Source organism: Hyperoodon ampullatus, assembly GCF_949752795.1.
Source record: "Hyperoodon ampullatus genome assembly, chromosome: 9".
NCBI lineage: Eukaryota > Metazoa > Chordata > Mammalia > Artiodactyla > Ziphiidae > Hyperoodon > Hyperoodon ampullatus.
The window spans coordinates 33,484,978-33,506,017 of record NC_136922.1 but is presented as its reverse complement, the minus strand read 5'-3'; the positions used below and the strand labels follow the sequence as shown (position 1 = coordinate 33,506,017).

General features: G+C 34.4%; 1 protein-coding gene across 1 annotated transcript in view; it reads right to left on the bottom strand.

Annotated features, from left to right (window-relative positions):
• Positions 1-2,118: 2,118 nt before the first annotated feature.
• HYCC1 (hyccin PI4KA lipid kinase complex subunit 1) overlaps positions 2,119-21,040 on the bottom strand; it is a gene marked incomplete at both ends in the record, with an annotated part of 42,190 nt that continues 23,268 nt past the window's right edge. The window contains 3 exons of the mRNA XM_079711128.1: positions 2,119-2,693; positions 18,528-18,687; positions 19,386-19,473. Of these exons, the coding sequence (XP_079567254.1) occupies positions 2,119-2,693; positions 18,528-18,687; positions 19,386-19,473 (823 nt within the window). The remainder of the gene's footprint in view (positions 2,694-18,527; positions 18,688-19,385; positions 19,474-21,040) is intronic.

The window sequence follows — 21,040 nt, the reverse complement described above, 5'->3', positions numbered from 1 at the left end:
TTTATAACAGCAATGATCTAGAATAGTAACAAAATGAGGTTCCATTACAACAGCTGAACATTAAAATCTGATCTCTTATTTGTGCCAGCTAATGTTTCCTCAAACTTATTCTATAATGTTTCCTAAGCACCTTAACTTGCCTCCAATGCCAATCTTTTAAATTAGTTCTTAAGACTATTATTAATATTGTTAGTAGCTATGCCTAGGGGAAATTCTTTGTTAAAGAATTACAAAAAGACAATAGGAAATTCACAGTAATTGTACACAGGATTTAAATTGTAGACAGGATTTCTATTAAGTTAATACTTTATCAACTTTCACTGTCTGGTTGCTTTGTTGTTTTTTTTTTTCCCTACAATGTATGTCAATAGATCTTATTCCATTTCTATCACTGGCACTAAAAAAATCAAATTCACTTACATTAAAAAACATATTTTATTCAGGGTTACTGAATAAAAACTAGTTCATGCTTTTTGAAGAATTGGATTTAAAACGATAGCCAAAGCAGTTATGGTCAAAACTGCATTCATAGTGAAAATGCTTTAGCAGTCTTCAATACATAACAAATTTTTCACATATTTGAGCTCTGCATAAGCAGGTACAAGAGGAAAACTAGCATTTTCTCTGTGTGACCACAGCTAAAGACTGTGAATAAGGAAACTACTGTGTACTAACCACTAACAAGGGGACAGCTCCCTACATCTTCCTCCCCAGTCAACTTATTCTCTCATCCTCAACCCTGCTTTCTCTCTCTTACCCTAGATTATTACTTAAGTATACTTGATTTATAAGGAACCTCAACCATAGCTGAAATGACCACCACTAGCAAACATCAAATTTTTACATCCATCTGGACGTCACCTGACTCTCTATAGCTACATACAAGTTTGTTTAGCTTCTGCCATATTGCCTTTTTATTTTTATTTTTTGGTTGGGAGCAACTACATTGATTATTCTTTCTATCATAACAAGAACATTTCAAATAGGCCTGTTCACAAAACAGGAAACACATTTAATATTTTTCACACTTAAAATTTTAAATTTAAGAACACAAACATATATAACCCTAAATTAGTTAATATATAAATGTCCTTTGTCCATATTTCACTATTTTTATTTTCTTTCAACGATATTTTATAGATGAAAAATGTACCTAATTTCCTTCATTTGTAGACAAACAATTCAATATGGTAAACACTGGTATCTTGAGAGATGGGTTGCAAAATTCAATGATTTCCAGAAAGTCTTCAATGATGTGTGCTCTGAATTGTGGGAATCCAAACTAAGTAGGATTTCCGAAGTCCAGCAGCAGGGTAAGTCAGTTTTATGGCCTATTACATCTTAGGAACTGAAAGGGATCTTCACCTGCTAAATCCAGATCAAACACTTCAAAACAGCACATCTACTAGCAATCTGATTTCTGATATAAAAATGTTCCAAAGATAACAATGGAAACCCCTCTTCCCATCCCCTGGAATCATATAATATTTTAGGTTACGGAGTTACCAGGCATTTTCCAGTGCTTTATATAAACTGTTCTACTAATCTTAAAGATGATTTGGTTACAAACATTTTTAGCAGGCACTTTTCATACATATCATTTTTGTTTTTTCACATGCCTGTTTTTCAGACTGGCTCGCTAAACAGACAACTGTAGAATTCCTGGAGTTGTACCGCAGCCTCATCCTTGAAAAAACTGTTCTCATGCAAGGAGATTCCCTTTTACACTGAAGGTCAAACATACAGCTACCAAAACAGGAGTTATTAAAGAAAAAGACTCATAACCTCTCATGAGCTGTAACCAAACTGATCAGACAACCTGCCAAAATGTATTGTCACACTGACAATCTTAGGGCAACAGAAACAAATAAGAAAGTAAGAAAAAAAAAAAAAAGACTCAAGCCAAGGGGAAAGCACACAACCAAGAAATAACAAAACCATATTTCAACTTACTGTAACCTAGACATTATTCCCTTCATAAAGTCAAGGTAGCCTTCAGAATTTAAGACATCAGGGCTCCTGTCAGGAACAGGGATGAAAAGACGACCCTGGGAACTTTCATGAAGAAGCAAAGTCATATTTTCTGATTCACTGGTTACGTGAGAAAACTCTTATAGATTAATCTGTGGACAAAGTAATGCTAATACTAGGAGGTCTCTGCTGACCTGTTTGATGCTTCACTGGAAGTTCAGTCCTTTCAGAAACGTAAATAAGCGTTTCTTCTTGCAGACTACAAGCAGAAAACCTATTGGTATCTGTCCCAGTCCCACAGCCAACAGCAGATGATGGGTTATATGGGACTGTGACACCACTAACTTGTTCAAAGGATTTACTGAATACGGTCGCAGCGGTCTTAGCCAAACCATGACTACTAGGTTTAGGCAGAGATTGGCTGGTTGTTAATGTAAGTCTCTTCAAGGAGAGAAGCTCGAGATTCTCACTTTGGGCTCTCTGAGTTTGTTTTCGAGCAAAGTGATCTTTGCAAGACTCCCCTGCAGTTTCTTTTTCTTTTCCTCCAGTTTTGTTTCCTCCTGACCGTCTCTGAGTCTTTCCTACACTTGCCTTGTTACTACAATTTTGACTACTGTTTGATAAACCCGACTGGCTGGTACTAGACGCAGCCCTGGAATAAAATCCCTCGTCAACTTCAGATATCTCCATCAGTTCTTCTTGACCTGTTAATTCTGTATTTCCTAAACAAAGAAATAACAAAGATTAATTAACATTAAGCATTTTAAGTAATTGTTTTTTCATGATTCATACCAAATCAAGTATACTTTAAATACATTAAATTTTAGCATAATATGTAAAGCAAAAGATTATAGACCAAAATCAAAGGATAATCAAAACATTCTATAAAATGTCAACAATAGTTCATTATAATTAAATAAGAGTAATTTAGAGTGTATTAAACGAAAAGCATGCCATAAACCACACCCCACTGTGTTTTTAGAAAAAGTTCTCTTACTATTCATGCAAAAGATCAGAAACAATTAGGAAAAATACCACACAGTAAAACTAGAGGTAAACTCTCCCCCAGTAGCAAAGCAGTGTAAAATCAATGATCATACAAAGGAACTTTTTAAAAAATGGTATTAAAATGTTTCAAAGATTTTTTTAAAGGTTGCACTACACATTCTAGATTATTTTACTAAGAGAAAAATATACAGACCATAAGTATCACAAGCTCAAACTTGTTAAAATTCTTTATACATTCTCCTTCATATCAAAGATGGCAAAAATACAAAGATAAAAAAGTAATTTTAAATCTCAAAACATAAGCAGAAAATTATTTTGGAAGCAATTTTCTGCCTCATTTTCATAACTGTTTACTCAGAGAGCAGAGCTATGACTATTCCAAAGAGCATTAAGAGTCATTGAGAAACTGTGGTACATAATTCATGCATTTTGATTAGGTGGCATGCAAAATTTTTGTGACTGTGCAACTGTTGCTTAAAACATGCAGCAGTGACCCTTTGCCATGAGATACCTTGGAGTGCAGCTATAAAGTGCTCTGCTAAAACTGCACTCTGCCAGGTGAGTTTATTCCATCCTCCATCATTTTTCTTACAGATTTTTGCCTCCTGATCTCTGGCAAGCCTTTGCTCTCAGTTCTAGGATCTGTGGTTGTTTCCTGTACACCCTGTATATGCTGAGCATCAATCTCTCCTAGTGTTCTGCCTTTTTCCCCATTCCCGGTCCTCTCTCCGGCCACATTTGTGACACTAATCTCAGGAATGACAAGGATGCCCAATTCAGTAGTATCATTATTGTTGTCAGGTTGCTCTAGAATTGAAGATGATAAGACAAAATGATGGCTGAAAACAAAACAAAATAAAAATGCAAAACAAGAAAAGCAAAAAGATCCAAAACAAAAATTGGACGAGTGAATGTTAGGTGTTAAGCCAAATATTTGCACTGTAGAAATTCCCATAATTTACCATACTCTGACAGCACTGGAGACAATGGGGTCATGTTCTTTAATTTCAAATGACAATGACAAAACTCAGAGCATCAGTTAATGTTCTGTATTTTTTCACACACATATTTGATGTGGACTATGAAACAGAAATTTTTTTATAGTTTAAAATAGAATTTCTATTATTTTTAAGATAATATTGTGACCACTTGAACTTATGTCAAGCTTTAGGCAAATTTTCAAGGATTTACAGCCAAAACTCTAGCTCTTCTTAACATGAGGAACCAAGCCACTTAGGAATTCCCCTTGCACAATTTTTTTATTAGATTACACTGAGACTGCCTTAATAAACCATGATATTGGAAAAATGCTTATGCACTTATATCATGGTTAGTAATGCTACAGGTATAGTTTTTGTTTCACACACCAATCATCTTGTATATTAGTAAATATTAATGTGGCTGTGACATAATTAAACAGTCTATTCCTTCAGACTCATACTAATTCCATAAATTTAGGCTAATTTGTAACCGTTCATTACTAAACTGGAGAAAAATAAAAATGGATTTGGAAAAACAAATTGGCTATTGGTCCTTTATTCTGAAAATGGTCATTTGGAATCAAAACAAAGGAATGAAACTCCTAACGAGTTAATACTTGTAGACATTTTATTGTGTCTCAAATCGCAAAGCCATGGTTTATTTAAAGTTGTCAAGGAAATATCTGTAACAGATGGGGAAAAAATAACATGAATATGTCTACCATGGACCAGTAATGAAAGTTAAAGTTAAAACACCATAAGACTATGTAAAACAGTATATACTCTTTTAAAATGTAGAACACAAATCTGTGTGAGGGACATTACCCACTATTTTCAAATATTTTTCATTTCAAGGTCTCCTGAATGGTGCTACAACATGTGAAACAGTAACAGGCAAAACACTGGCGGCCAGAACCATATATTCCTGTGGGTGCCCACTTTGCTGTGCATCTTTAAGTACTACGAATGCCTGGCTCTCACCCTAGACATTCTGATTTAAACAGTATGAGGTATGACCTGGGCACTGGGATTTTTAAAAGTTCCCACATGACCAATGTGCAGCAAAGTTTAGGAACCACTGCTCTATTCTGATTCTTTCAAATTTTGAAAACTTAAAATGAAAGTTATTATGGATGCTCTGGGTACTCCATACCCAGCAGCAATACGCACCTCCAAAGGTCCTCCAAGCTTCATATTGCCCTGTGCTGGTAGGCCAATGCGCTGGTATATTAATTTCCCAATTACCTAGCGCTTCATAAACCTTTTTTTTTTTAATTGGGGTATAGTTGCTTTACAATGTTGTGTTAGTTTCTGCTGTACAACAAAGTGAATCAGCTCTATGTATACATATATCCCCACCCTCTTGGACCTCCTTCCCACCACACCCCCCCCCATCCCACCCACCTAGGTCAAAAGAGAGCACTGAGCGGAGCTCCCTGCACTATACAGCAGGTTCCCACTAGCTATCTGTTTTACACATGGCAGTGTGTATATGTCAATCCCAATCCCCCAGTTCATCCCACACCTCCTCCCCCACCGCATGTCCACACGTCCATTCTCTACATCTGTGTCTCTATTCCTGCCCTGCAAATAGGTTCATCTGTACCATTTTTCTAGATTCCACATATATGCATTAATATACAATATTTGTTTTTCTCTGACTTACTTCACTCTGTACGACAGACTCTAGGTCCATCCATGTCTTTTGACTGAATACACTCTAAATGAAATTTTTATTTCCTAGACAGACCAAAGCATGTTGGTGAGGCAGTATCACATTGCTGCTTCTGCTTCCCTAATAGAGGTTTAATGAGACTAAGAAGTTCCAAACAAGCCCATTCCCCATTGCTAATAGTTGTCTTCAATGTGAGGGCAAGTGACACAACATTGTAAAGCAACTATACTCCAATAAAAATTAATTTAAAAAAAACAAAAACAAAGTGAGGGCAAGTAAAGTCTAACTGAGGTAAATGCCAGAGGCCACTGCAACTGACAGTAAAATCAGCATGGCACTGTTGGTGACAACCAACAATTGTCCATTTACACTGTAGAAGCAGTTTCACAAAAGATCTATTAACGGGATCGTTAGTCCAAAATAGTTATAAACTGTTGAAATTATCCAGACATAACAAAGCCAATGATTACTAAAATTTAACAAAAATTTAAAAGATAAGCATAAGTAGCCTAACAGAATAGAAAACAATCTACACATTGATTGGCACTAAATAATTTTGAGAGTGTTCACATATATTATTCAATTATATTCTCAGAATAATGTGTTAGTGCACCTCTGAAGCAGGCAATTTGACTCCCATTGACAAGGAAACTGAAGTTCAGAAAGAGCTAAAACAACTATTGTATGGGGGATCTAAACAGTAAAACATACTATAAATTCTAACTCTTCAATTCATTAAAGTCAATTTGAGTTAAATATTCTCTGATAGAGATTTTTCAATTACATTTAACTTACTTGCTTAGATTCCTGGTCATTTCATAGAAAGCAAATAAATTACTTGGCTGAACACAGAGCAAGAGCAAATAAATCTCTAAGAAAACCTAAATAAGTCATAACTCTCAAGGTTAATTTATTTTTTTAATTGGGTTTATTTTTTAAAAGATGTCAATGAAAATTAAAATGGTGCTGCAATGTGAAAATTTAGAATTTTGCAGGAAAAACTAGAAAATGACAGGAATATTATATAAAAGAGCAATAGGCAATTGGATTGCTAATCACATTCACTGGGATAATGGTAAAGATCTGCAGCCCAAGAAAAAATAACATTAATTTTTTTTAATCATGAAATTAACTGACATGTGGAAAAACAAGATATGTTTTTCCACAAGCAAAAATCTTTAATTCATTTATGTATGTTATCACTCAAAAATGGTAAAAACCACAAAACTTTTAAACTGCTTATTAAAGTAAATTCATAGAAAGAAAAACATGTAATTTTGCACAGAGCTAGAAAGAAAAGAAATATAATTCTCAGGAAAATTACAGGATAAAGAAAGATAATTACATAACAAACATCTGTTATGTTATCTTGCTCTCTATTATTTCTCCAACTTCTTCCCCTATATAATTCTGTGACCCAATCCCCCTACACACAACTTCTTATTGGTCTTACTATTCTCTAGGCCTGGAATGCTCTTCCCCACATAGCTACGTGGCTCATCTCCTTACTTCCTTCAGGTCTTTTCTCAAAACCTTCTCAGTGAAGTCCTCCCTGATCATCCCATCAAGTTTCCATATTCCCCATATTTCATATGCCCTCTTCCCTACTTTGTTTCTTTTTCTTCTTAGCACTTCATTACTTTCTAACCTACAAGTATTTATCTTGTCTACTAGATGTGAGTTCCATGAGGTCAGGGATTTTTATCTGGTTACTGCTGTATACCTAGTTCCTAGGAAAGTAGATTGCATTAAGTACGTGCCTAATAAACATTTGTTTGATAAATTGAATGAATCTCCAATTATGAGGTGAAATTATTAAAATAAATAAAGTTGAAAGACCATAAAGAAGGAATGAGAAAGGTAAGCTGGGAATGTGTTACTTGACTTGATAAAATGAAAAAATAATGTATAGCATAAAAGAAATTTTAGGGACTTCCCTGGTGGTCGAGTGGTTAAAACTCTGCACTTCCAGTGCAGGGGGTGCAGGTTCAACCCCTGGTCGGGAAACTAAGATCCCACATGACAGGTTGCGTGGCCAAAATAAAAAAAATTTTTAGATGGCAAAGAAAAGCAAAGGCTTTTTGTTTTAGAAAAGTGTAGTAGCTGCCTCTAAATGTAGGTTTAGTAAAATGCTTATTAACATCAGAAAGACTTTTTATTTTTAAATCTATAGTTCTTTTATTATGTTATCCAGATGATAAGAAGAGAAAGTTATTCTTTCTTTAAAAAGACCATTTTAAGGGAATATAAATGAATAAGAAAATAGAATCTGCTTAAAAGCCCAGAACTTAAAATTTTATGCAAAATGTGTCATGATTGTTCTATACCTATAAAAAAACAGTATTTACATTTGACTTCAAATAATTTGAAAAGTTCAAAGAAGATCCAAAGAGAAACTTCTCAGACAATATTTCATTTGTATAACCTTTATAAATAGGTAATATTCTCTCCATGTATAGATATGAGGAGAGTTAAAGAATACTTTTAATAGACATTTCCAAATTGGTTCTCAAAGGCACTCAAATCATTTCTCCCTACAAAATTTCTTCTGGCTTTGAAGGAGAAAAAAAAAAAAGGTGAAACAAATTGCAAATATCATTAAAACTGATCATGAAAAGTTGTGATTTCTCTCATATGTAATTTTATAATCCCAAATATCTATTCCATTATGTCACTCATGAAACTCTTTATCCTAGCTTTAGCTTCTATTTTTTCACAGCTGCCCTACTTACTAAAAGCGACAATTTAAATAAAGGAACAATTTATTATTCACAGAATTTACACAACTCTGTACTCAGACTGATTCATAAGTCTAAAGGAATCTGGAAAAAAAAAAAAAGACAATCAAGGTGAATCAAAAAAAAAAAAAAAAGAAAGGAACCTGGTTATGACCTAAGGCACTTGCAAATTCATTTGCAAAATCAATAAAATAAGCTAACATTAAAAAAAATTAATCTGTATCATAAAATTTTGACATTAATTATGAAAAGTATTTTAGAGTAGAACCCAGAAGAAAGTCATACATATTCCTTTACAATTTATAAGATATATTTTAAATGTCATAAAATACCTGAACAATTTCATATTACCCAGTTTAATGTTTACAATTCATTCTATTCAATGGAAGACAAATGTTTTCTATATTCATTAAGCTATTCATTGCAGTGTTATCCATAATAGTAAAAAGTTAGAAACAAATTATTTAGCATATTAAGGAAATGGTTAAGTAAATGCTGGAATATAAACTCAATGTGGTATTATGTAGCCATTAAAATAATGGGACTTACTAGGAGAACTTGGGAAAATGTTTAACAGTGTTAACAAAAGCACAGTATGTAAAAAAAAATTAATTAGAGAATAACTATGAAAAATACATATACGTATGGAAAAAAAAACTGTAAAATGGTAACTCTTTAAGTACTGGGATTATAAGTGAATATTCCTCTACCCAGTTTACTATCATGTTGTTGCACTGTTTTTCAATAAAATAAGGAAAAAATAAGCAAATTGCTCAGTCTATATTATAAATTTATCATTTATTCACTTATTCATGCATTCAACTATTTCTTGAGCACCTATTACGTGCTAGACATTGTTTTAGACTCTGGGGATACAATGGCCAACCAGACAGACAAAGACACTGCCCTCACAGAACTTATATTGTAGTATGGGAACTAAGTAAACAAGAGAATTTTAGATAGTGGAAAATGCAATGAAGAAAAGAATAATGGGAAAGAGTAAGCAGGGTAGTGGGGAGAAAGTCTACTTTAGATGGGTGGTCTGGGAAGACCTCTTTGAGGAAAAGATATTTGAACTGAGATCTGAATGATGAAAAAGCACTGGCTACACAACAATGTGGAGGAAGAGAGTTCAAGCTGTCACTTATTAATAATTCAAATCTCAGCTCAAATATCCCCACTTCCTAGTACAAAGTCCCTAAGGCAGAAATGGCTTAGAACGTCGAAGGGTTAGAAGGAAAGGTGAGAGTGGTCTTCAGATGAGGTCACAGTGGTAGGTAAGACATCACCAGGGCCACCTATGCCATAGTACAGAGCTCAGACTTTGTTCTGATTGCAATGGGCAGCCATTGACAAATACACAGATAAATTATTTGGGTACTTTATTAGCATTCTTTATCAATAGAAGTCACATCTATATAACACAAAATATTGAGCACGAAGTGTGTCCTGGGTTAGAAAGAACAGCACTGTAACAGTCCACAGCCTGGGCCAGTAATTTGCAAGGCAGATTAGAGTAAAGTAAAGCTTCCATAGAAACACAGAATAAGGTCCTGGCAGTTAAGGGGCTGCACTCTGAGCAAGAACATGAATTACTAAGATTTAGTAATATTAATCCTGAAGCCAGAAGCAGAATTCCCAGGTAAGAAAAGAGGGGCCTGGGTCACAAAGAAAAAACACAGTCTGGACAAGAACAATTTATTTACGGACACACTGGTTAGGAAATATTACCAGATTCCTTAAGTAAGAACAGGCAAGTCTTTAACTTGTGTATATAGTAAATGACACAATTCTCCTTATCGAGGTAAATTCAATTACTTTGCAATAACTTCTGCCATCTTTATTAAGTCTCAAGTATAAAAAAAAATCTCTTTGAGAACTGCCAACACTGCTGCTGGATCAGGTGAATCCTCCATGATTAAAGATCCTTATGACCAGAGAGACCAAAAACAGGCAAGCAACATCTACTAAAAAACTATCTATAAAAGCTTATTTCTTCCTCTGTGTGCATTGTACAACAAATGCTCCTTAAAAGGTTGGGGGAAGGGTAAAGCTCAATAATAAATAACAATAAATAATAAGTTCCTTAACTACAGCCAGAATTATATAAGGCATCCTTAGTAAAAAAAAAATGTAGAACACAGTCATTTACAAACAACTGTTTTTGCCTCATAAACCCAATAATTTTAACTATCTTGCTTCTCTGTAGAGAAAATTACTTTATTTTATCTAGAAATAAACTAAGATTTTTTGTTTGCTTCTAAAGTTGGCCAGAATTCTTAAGACTACTGTCTTCCTCTTTAAGCCTAATGTTCACATGTGTCAATTGTATTTTAGCTCTCTGGTCAATATGTCCTTTTTCTTTGTGTCACCCAATATTTTCTAATATATTATTTTGTCTTCCATGAGTAAAAGGTCAATATCAAAAATGTCAGTTAAAATTCATGTAATGCTAAGTTTGGTCAGAAGGAAATGCTTATTTTTGGTTCCAATGTTTTATCATCTATATTGGAAAAAGAAAATTTGTTCCTCAAACAGCATTTTAGAATCTAAAAATAATGGAGCTTCTCAAAATGATAACAACTTTTAAAATAAAAACATAAGCATTATAAATTTCTAATTGCACATGTAGAATTCCAACAGCCAATTCTTTAAAGTTTGCTACTTTTGAGTTTAAAATTACCATTTCTTCATTTTTCAAAATGCTTTTATAACTATCAGCAATTTTGTTTTTCCTCAAATGCTTTACTTATAAAGTCATAAAATCTGATTCACAAAATAAATGTTCTGTGTCAAGATTTATGGCATTTACCTTCTGCAATATCTAGAAAGACTAGCTTAAATGTTTTGAAATATTTACAAATAATCTTTTTTTTAATATTTAACTAAAATATACCTCTTATAATTATTCCAATTTGTTCAACAGTTAGAAAGTTATTAATGTCCTATTTTATCAATATGTTATTATATGACAGAAATTTATTAACATTTTCTAAATCAATATCCATTTTTTTAAATAATCAGTGTTAAATAAACTATTTTCCAATTGCATCTTTTTATTGTTCCATTTCTTTCTTTCTTTTTTTTTTTTTTTTTTTTTTTTGCAGTACGTGGGCCTCTCACTGTTGTGGCCTATCCTGTTGAGGAGCACAGGCTCTGGATGAGCAGGCCCAGTGGCCATGGCTCACAGGCCCAGCCACTCCGCAGCATGCAGGATCCTCCCAGACCGGGGCACAAACCCATGTCCCCTGCATCGGCAGGCGGACTCTCAACCACTGTGCCACCAGGGAAGCCCTATTGTTCCATTTCTTATCTCATCTAATAAGTTGGTCCTAAATCACTGGGAAAACTGAAACAAATCACATTTTTTGTCATTTTTAAAAAACATAATCGCAGGTATCTTTGAATTTTATTACAATCATTTAAACTTATTTAACTACCTTGGCATCCTTTAAATAGGAACTCAATGCTGAAAATGCAATACAGCTGTAACAACATGAAACCACTTTCTTTAGATTCACTCTATGTAAACTATATTTTGTTTCATTTTTCACTTAAACATTCCATATAATTAATGAAATACTCTAAAATTCTCAGGGTACTGATTTGGTATACTAAGTTAGAAGACTTAAAAATATATATAGTACTTATTTTCCATTCTTTTTCACTGCTTAAAACTTTGTACTCTTGGATCTCCTAAGTCAAAATAATGAAATGCAATGTTATAAAAATAAACCATTTAACATATGCCAGGACCAAAAGCAGGGCAAAATTCAAAGAATCTAGATTACAAATATTGCTTTTATTGTTACACCTACCTGTTGCAAACAGTTGTAACCGTACATAAATGAGAATACAAGTTCAATCTATTCTATTTACCTGTCAATTTGGGATTGAGACAAGTATTAAAACAACATTCTAAAAAATCCTGACTGTAGTGGTGTTATACATGTCAGATAATAGAGTACTAACCTCAGGGCTTTAGAAATTACAAAAAAATCATTAAACTGATCGTTACTATTATATCACATATGTATACTTTTTTGTTTGATATTACACTCAAACTAAACATGTTTGTCTCAAATTGAGGAAAGCCAATGAAAGGGTTAATCAATCACAGGATGATCTGAATAGCAAGCTGGCTAAAAAAAGCTTATCAAGGATACAATTATTGAGCAGTTAATAAAACAAAGTAAATAGTTTTAAATTAATAAAAGTCAGCCTTTACATAGTGCTTTAAAGCATACCGAAATGCTTTTCACTGACTTGTCTCATTATCTCACAAATACACAAGTGGAAAAATGGTGGGCAGTAATAAAGAATTAGGATTTCACTAGATAAGACTTTTATCAGATAACTAGTTGGCAAAAATTATAAGCACTCATTATTTGCAACCATAACTTAATTAGGGGACTTTTATGGAATGGGTATTTCAACAACCATTTTAAAAGAAAGGAGGAAAGTTGTTACATTGTTCCAAGTATAGATAATTTTTTAAAAAGTGGAAGAAGAGTGAGTCATAATGGTGGTGGTGGTGAGGAAACAGATGAAGAAAAAAATAGCAATTAAATTGCTCTAGGAGAGGAGAAGGAATGGAAAAGTACAAGGAAATAAATAAGTATAGATTGTATAATAGAATCTTGTAGAGAATCATTCAGGGATTTAAGAAAAAGGACTCTCATAGCTGAAATGGTAGATAATGAAGATAGCTTTAGAAGCAACATTTAAGAATAACTATAGAACAGAAGCATAGTTATAAAGAAATACCTTCTGTTTCCCTTTTAGCTCTGTTTATTTTTTAAACGTAATAAATATTTAAGAAAATAAAACTGCATTTTTATTATTAATTTAAAAAATTGATTATTTCACTGTTTTATCTTATTTTTCTTATTGGAATTTTCATTTTGATTCTTGTGACGGTCATAATCTACTCACATTCTTCTCTTACCTTACTTAATGCTTTTTAAAATCTTTATTCAATTATTATCTTTCTCTAATTGCATTTTACTTTCAAATTATGACTTCTAAATAGCCCTCAATCTGTAGGTGGCTCAAAAATCTAGGTTTAAAAAATACACACTAAGTGAAACACAATATGCTTAAAATAATTAACAAATATATATAAACAAATCTATATAAATATATATAAAGCTATTAATTCTGAAACTATGACCCTTGAAATTCAAAAGCAGCAACTCTACATTGTAATTTTACTTTCCAAACATATGTATTGACATGGAATTATGAATTCATTAAACCTTTCTCAAAAATTTATACACAAAGTTTAAAAAGTCTGAAAACACAACATTAAGTTAAGCCACGCCAGTACAATATTAAAATAATTAAGTGAAAAGTGGGGAAAATCAGGCCAACACACTAAGTCTCAAACATGTCTCTCCAAAACAATACTTCAGCTGAAATCAACCTTTCTTTAAAAATCACCCTATTTAGTCACTGTCTGATCAAAATTAAAATTACAGGGCCTTGCGACATCTCCCTGGCTTGGGATGTTGATAGTCAGGGCGGATAAAGCATGCTGACAGAGGGCAGTGGTCAGAGGGTATATGGCAACTCTGTACTTTCCACTCAATTTTGTTGTGAGCCTAAAACTGCTCTTAAAAATAAAGTCTATTAATAATAATAATTTAAAAATTGAACTGTCCAAAATATGATTCTAGAAATTTGGGTTGCTATTTAACAATAATAAGATGATGGCAAGGGATATGTGTTCTGAAATGTGTGGAAATGCTAAAGCTAAAGTAATTTTTTACCTTCCAAAAGAACGTTTGCCATTAAAATATAAACTATAGATAAATTCTTAACTTTAAGAAAAGAATGGCAGATCTGTGAAGCTTCAGAGAATCCTGAAATACTGATACATTCTAAAAGAGCTCAGAAAAACATTTTTGAATGCAAATGATTAAAATTGCTCCAAATTAATTTCTGAAAGACTAAACCATGAATGGGTTTTGGCTGTAAAGACAAAGCGATTTTTTCTGTTACAAATAAGAAAAAGAATACATGTGATTAACTGCTCCAATTTAATGTATTTGTTTGCATGTGCAATTTTTGGTGACTCAGATGTACAAACACACTAATGGCTTAACTATCTATATTCCTTAATGAAAAAGGGAGATGGAAAGAGAAAAAGAAAGCTCTGCTTGGCTGCTTCTGTGGGACAATCTCATTTACTCCTGCCCCTCTTCTCCCCAGCGAGGATGGAAAATGGAGAAAAAAGGAGAGAGGCAATAAATAAAGACATAAATATGGAAGCAACCTAAATGTCCATCGACAAATGAATGAACAAGGAAAATGTGGTATATATACAATGGAATATTATTTATCCATAAAAGAAGGAACTCCTGTCACTTGTAACAACATGGATGGACCTTGAGGGCATTACGCTAAGAAATAAGTCAGACAGAGAAAGACAAATACCATATGAGATTCCTTATATATGGAATCTAAAAAAACTCCTAGATACAGAGATCAGAGGTGGGAAGTGGGAGTGGGTGAAATGGGTGAAAGTGATTAACAGGTACAAACGTCCAGTTATAAAAACATAAGTCTTGGGGATGTAATGTACAGCATGGTGACTATAGTTAATAATAAGACTGTGGGCTTCCCTGGTGGCGCAGTGGTTGAAAGTCCACCTGCCGATGCAGGGGATACGGGTTCATGCCCCGGTCCGGGAAGATCCCACGTGCCACGGAGCGGCTGGGCCCGTGAGCCATGGCCACTGAGCCTGCGCGTCCAGAGCCCGTGCTCCGCAACGGGAGAGGCCACAACAGTGAGAGGCCCGCCTATCGCAAAAAAAAAAAAAAAAAAAGACTGTATGGTGTATTTGAAAGTTGCTTAGAGAGAAGATCTTACAAGTTTTCATCATGGGGGAAAAAAGGGTAACTATGTGTGGAAATGCATGTTAACTAGACTTATTGTGATCACAGTTCACAATATATCCATATATTGAATCATTATGTTGTACACCTGAAACTAATGTTATATGTCAATTATATCTCAATTTTTTTAAAAGACACAAATAAAAGAAAAAAGAGAAGAAAAAGGGAAGAGATCCAAGAAAAAAAAAAGGGCCAATTGCTTTCTTCTTTCCCAGCACTAGCAATAACAAGGAAAAAGACAAGGAGTAAAAAAAAAAGAGTATTCCTTAAAGTTCATGTTTCTTGTCCCTTCTCCTTCCCCAACCCTCATCATCACTGCCTTAAAGTTGCATATTCCATATTCCTACCGTATGATACAGTTCAGGGTGTGGGAAGAAATCCCTCCTCCTGAGAGGGTTGGTGTGGGAAGGGAAGGGTAGGGATAGAGGTGGAACACGAAACACATTTAGCATTCCATCAAACAAAGAAACTCTAAATGTGTTTTCACACAGTCATAAACTAAGCTTACATTCTACAGTGCTGTGCTTCAGAAACATTATAAGATGATAAGGCTTTTGTGGATCACCCTGGAATCCACATGCCCTTTAACATTGTTTCTGCAAAAATTAATGTATAAATAAAATTGTTATAATTTATATATATAATTCATACGTGAATGTAATATAATAAACATACTTTATATAAACAAACTTAATTTAAAAATCCATTTACAACTTGAGAATGATCTATATATTTAAGAACTATAGTAAAGATACCTATCTTCCCCACAAGAAGCCAGTGTCAGCTAGAGCCCAGGACAATGATAAGATATTCAAATAGGAATCAGGACCATGGAGATGGAAAACAGAAAAGCGTTAGATTCAGCAAAACAGGATAACAATGAAAAATACTGCTCTAGGAAGGAAAGCCAAGACTACTCTAAAAAGGGAGAATGCAACCTACCTGTAGAGATAAATAAGGACCTTGGACTAGGAATATTTTAGAGTCCACTGGATAAAGAGAATTCATACTGCAGAAGAGTGGTAAACAAGACTTAGCTACATTCTACATGCGCCTGACTTGCTTTTCACAGTTCGTTCTCTTTAAATCCTCATCCTTGACTTTTTTGTTATCATAAACAGGAGTTGCTCAAGTGTTAAGAGTTGTTAAGATTGAATAAGTGTAGGGAGACAGGTGACAAGTAAGGTTAAGGCTGTAGCCTTAAGACACTGTGCCAACCCTTCAAGTGGTAGCCAATATAAAATCTGGAAGATATGTAAGAATCTAGTATATACAATATATACAAGTAGTCTTTTCTTGTTTTGGTAATTTACTGCTATACAATATTTCTGGAAAATGATTTCTATTTTATTGCACGGTACACATCTTATTCCATTAAATGCACTTATGGACACATACACAAATCTTCTTTCACACATACATATGTGCAAATACAATTAAACTTCAATATTTCACATTTTTAACTGCAGGACCTATATTTTTCCCCTAGTTCCCAATATGTCCACCTAAATAGAAAGAATGGAAAGTGAAAAAGGAACTAAAATTCATTCTTGCATTTCCTGTAGTGGTAATTTTGGAGCAATTATGGCCACAACGGACACATATGATCTGGTTCATTGCCTCTGTATACATTTTCACTTGCTTTAATGCTTAAAAGGGGAACATGGTGATATCTAATTAAATGACTTTCTACCTGTAATCTAGTCCCAAACTGTAGCATAATTTTCACTGAAGAAACTGATGTATGTTTAGACACTGACTATATGTTTTAAACAGTAGCATAATTTGCCTTGATAATGGCAAATATTTACCACCTCTTTTGTGCCTTCCTAAAGGACTTTCGAGAATTGGTCACATTACTTTAAAAAAGGAAAAGATTGAAAATGATCATTGGTTAAGCTGGAAATTTTCATCATCATTTTTTTTTTTGGACATACTGTCTCCTAGATTCCCTGAGTAGAAACAAAGGCAGCTGTTCTCATCATCAACTTTCTATTTCGTAGTGAATAATCTCACTCTTCTCACTTTTGCATTTTCTCTATAGATATCATAGAGAGAACTGGAACTATCAAATATACAAAAAGGAGCTACCATTTTCATTGCAGTTTGTAGGAAGGAGAAAACAGACAATCGATTTTGTTTTACTCCAATATATATGTTTGCTTGGAGCAAAGAAATGGCTTTTTGCTTCCCATTCTATGGTTAACTTCTAGGAAAGTGACAGTAATCTCCTTACACTGATTCTTGTCCACTACAACAACTTCTAGGTAGGAGGCGAGTTATAAAAAGAATAAGAAATTAAATAAAAAATAATAAGTTATAAGAAAACGGACAGAGATAGAAAGCATTAAGAAGGTCATGGTAGGGGCTTCCCTGGTGGCGCAGTGGTTGAGAATCTGCCTGCCAATGCAGGGGACACGGGTTCGAGCCCTGGTCTGGGAGGATCCCACATGCTGTGGAGCAACTGGGCCTATGAGCCACAGCTACTGAGCCTGTGCGTCTAGAGCCTGTGCTCCGCAACAAGAGAGGCCACGACAGTGAGAGGCCAGCGCACCGTGATGAAGAGTGGCCCCCACTCGCCGCAACTAGAGAAAGTCCTCGCACAGAAATGAAGGCCCAACACAGCCAAATAAATAAATAAATAAATTTATAAAAAAAAAAAAAAAAAAAAAGAAGGTCATGGTAAATAAAATTCACTTCCAGTAGAGTTTCTAAATAATAAAATGAAGCAGTCAAGAAGGGATACTAAAACAAACAATCTTACAAGAAAATTAACTTCTAGAAAATAGAAATGCCTAGAGTTGTATCAATACCATGGGATTCTTTACCAAGATGTCCAGAAGAAAATGTTAAAGTCCCTATTGGTTGTTCCATTTCAATATGCAAGTTTACCTGCTAAAGAGTTGAAAAATCAGAAACATTAAGGAATATTTGCAAATAGTTGTGAATAGAAACCCAAAATGTATTAATAATTGAAAAATGCATTTCCTACTCTCCTACTGTGTTGAAATAAAATTTAAAAGCCAATACAATGTTCAAATAAATTTTCATCCGTATATGTAACACAAGGGGCTCTGTATTCTTATTGCCTGCCATTCATGGGTAATAAATGAAAAGTTAAAGGTGATCCAACAGCTCTTTATTCGATGCCACTATGATATTATTTACTAAATTTAGAAGTTACAGCACCTTAAGTACAGAGAAGAAGGAGACAGCAATAACAATCCTCTAATTTGAGGAGTGTTTTATTTCTTACCGTGTCTTTTCCACCTGTGACCTCTTATTGACATGCTGGTTACTGCATTTCTCGATATTCTAGAAGAAGTTGGTGTGATTTCAACTTGAATACACCTTGTACCCTCCTTACTAGATTTCATGGCACCATGAGGCAATGAAGCCTGTATTGCATTGGCAACCTAAGAAGGAAAAATATAGTTCAAGATTGGCATTAAACAGATGTATTATTATACCCTTAGATAAAACAAGATGCTAAATTCTTTTTTCAATTTTGTTTATTGAAGTAGAGCTGATTGACAATGTTGTGCCAACCTCTGCTGTGCAGCAAACTCGCTCAGTTATCCACAGACACATTCTTTATTTATAGTCTCTTCCATTATGGTTTATCCCAGGATATTGAGTATAGTTCCCTGTGTAAGACATTAGGACCTTGTTGTTTATTCCAAGATGCTAAATTTTAACAGATTTTTAAAAAGAATAATTCCTTCAAGATCTTTCATAAGATCCTCTAAAATGAGGAGTAAGAACGCAGAAGGAAACGTGGTTAAAAATATATGTGATGAAATTTAAAATTCCAAAATACTAAATTATATTTCCAAATGCCTAATGCCAATTAATAAATGAAGCTTGAGCATGTTAATGAGAATATTCTTAGAAGTGAAAATGACTATTCATATCAGGCTAAGACGTTAGCCTAATGAAATTTTCAAATAATATATACCTTTTTCGAGTAACATATTTTTCTACTATAACAGGAACATGAATCACTGAGTATTAATAATGTATTAATGCACTACAAATGGCTACTTCTCAATTTATAGTTTTAAATTGAGAAATTTTAAATTACAAAATTTACATAAATAAGTGAGACACCTACCAGCAATGGCTCTGGATATAATTCTAGCTGGGCTCTGTATATAATATCATCCAATGCTTTTTGAGCTAGATCCCATTCTCCATTATAACTATAAAATTAAATGAAGTATAATTATTTTAAATTAATTCTATATAACTAAACAAGATATAATGAGAAATTGTTTATCTTTAATAAGGAAAATAATAGATCGTATTAGCACATTGCTTAGCCTTCCACCCTCATTAAATATATATTTCTAAATCTTTGAATTCCTTTCAACTGTATCTGAAAGCCTATTAATAGCAAAGAAAATTTTACAGATGTTCATTTCTTCTCTAAAGAACATGTCTATTTATAGAACAGATAGCCAAAAAGCTAGGCAATCTCGAAGCACTTTACGCTTTCAAAACAAGTCACAGCATAATAAATTATATACCTTAGAATGTTCAGAACACTTTATGGTCAAATTACTCTGTAACTCCCATGGTTTTTAATGAAAATCTACAACTACTGTGGCTTGCAGCATCCTAAGTAGTTACTTCTTTGCATTCACATAGTCATTTAGAAGTGTACATGACATATGCTGCAAACATCACAGAGATATTGGGAAAAAAGTGCATGTGTATATTAATTTTCAAAGATATGGCCAAACTCTTCCTAAAAATTGGCTAAACGATGGAATGGACAGAGAAATAATGGCTTGCTCATATGACAACAAAATAAAGAAGTGTGAATTACATCAAGCGTGCAAGTGAGGCCTAAAAAACGGAAGCAGCATTGCTCTCACCCTAAAAACAAGATAAAGCCAGGTAATCTACAAAATCATAACTTCTCATGAATCCAACAAGCAGCTAAGGTCACAGGGCAACCAAGTAGCCCGAAACCCAATGGCAGCCAGGTGTCCCTGAAGAGAGTGAGGCCACAATGCAGGTGGGTAAAAAGAATTCAGCTAAACTTTTCAACAAATTTCTAAAAGCCAGGTGTGGGCCAATACAAGAGTACAAACACTCTGGAAGCAGATACCAGGGGACGTCACACCCACTCATAAGCTCTTCTCCACAAACCACCTTTAGGCACTCATAAGAAAAACTAAGCGCAAGGCGGGGGACCAGAGAAAGCTGCTCTTGGTAGTGCAGGCCTGAAGGAGAAGAGCGGCCACCAGAGCAGGAAAGGCACCAAGATCCAGCCAGACACTTTCAGTGGAACAAAAGTTTAAAGCCTTTGGGGAAAGAGCAGAAAAACCCTTTCACCCTCAGGGTGGAGATGAAGACCAACTCACTCTTGCTGTGAGGGAGAGAAAAAGAAAAAAAGCCTCTACATGTAGGGGAGGATCAGGAAATCATCCTATGCTGAGAAGAAGGACGGCCAGAGGTCTCTTACCACTGGAGGAGGGGCAGGACCACTGAGGAACTCCCACCCAGATAAGCAGGGACATAGGGCCTGCTTAGAACTGAGGCCAGACAAGGACAACAGAAAACACCACTTCCCCTCCCTCCCACCCCCAACCAGGCTAGTACACATCTAGAAACATGCAGCAGCACTCTACTGCTGGAGGAGGGGCAAGAACACGGAGAGAGATCCTCTCTGAGGTACAGACACACCGGGAAAGCTAAAAGCTGAGGATGGAGCAAGAGTATTGAGGAAAAACCCTCCAGCAATAAGTAGCAGGTAACATA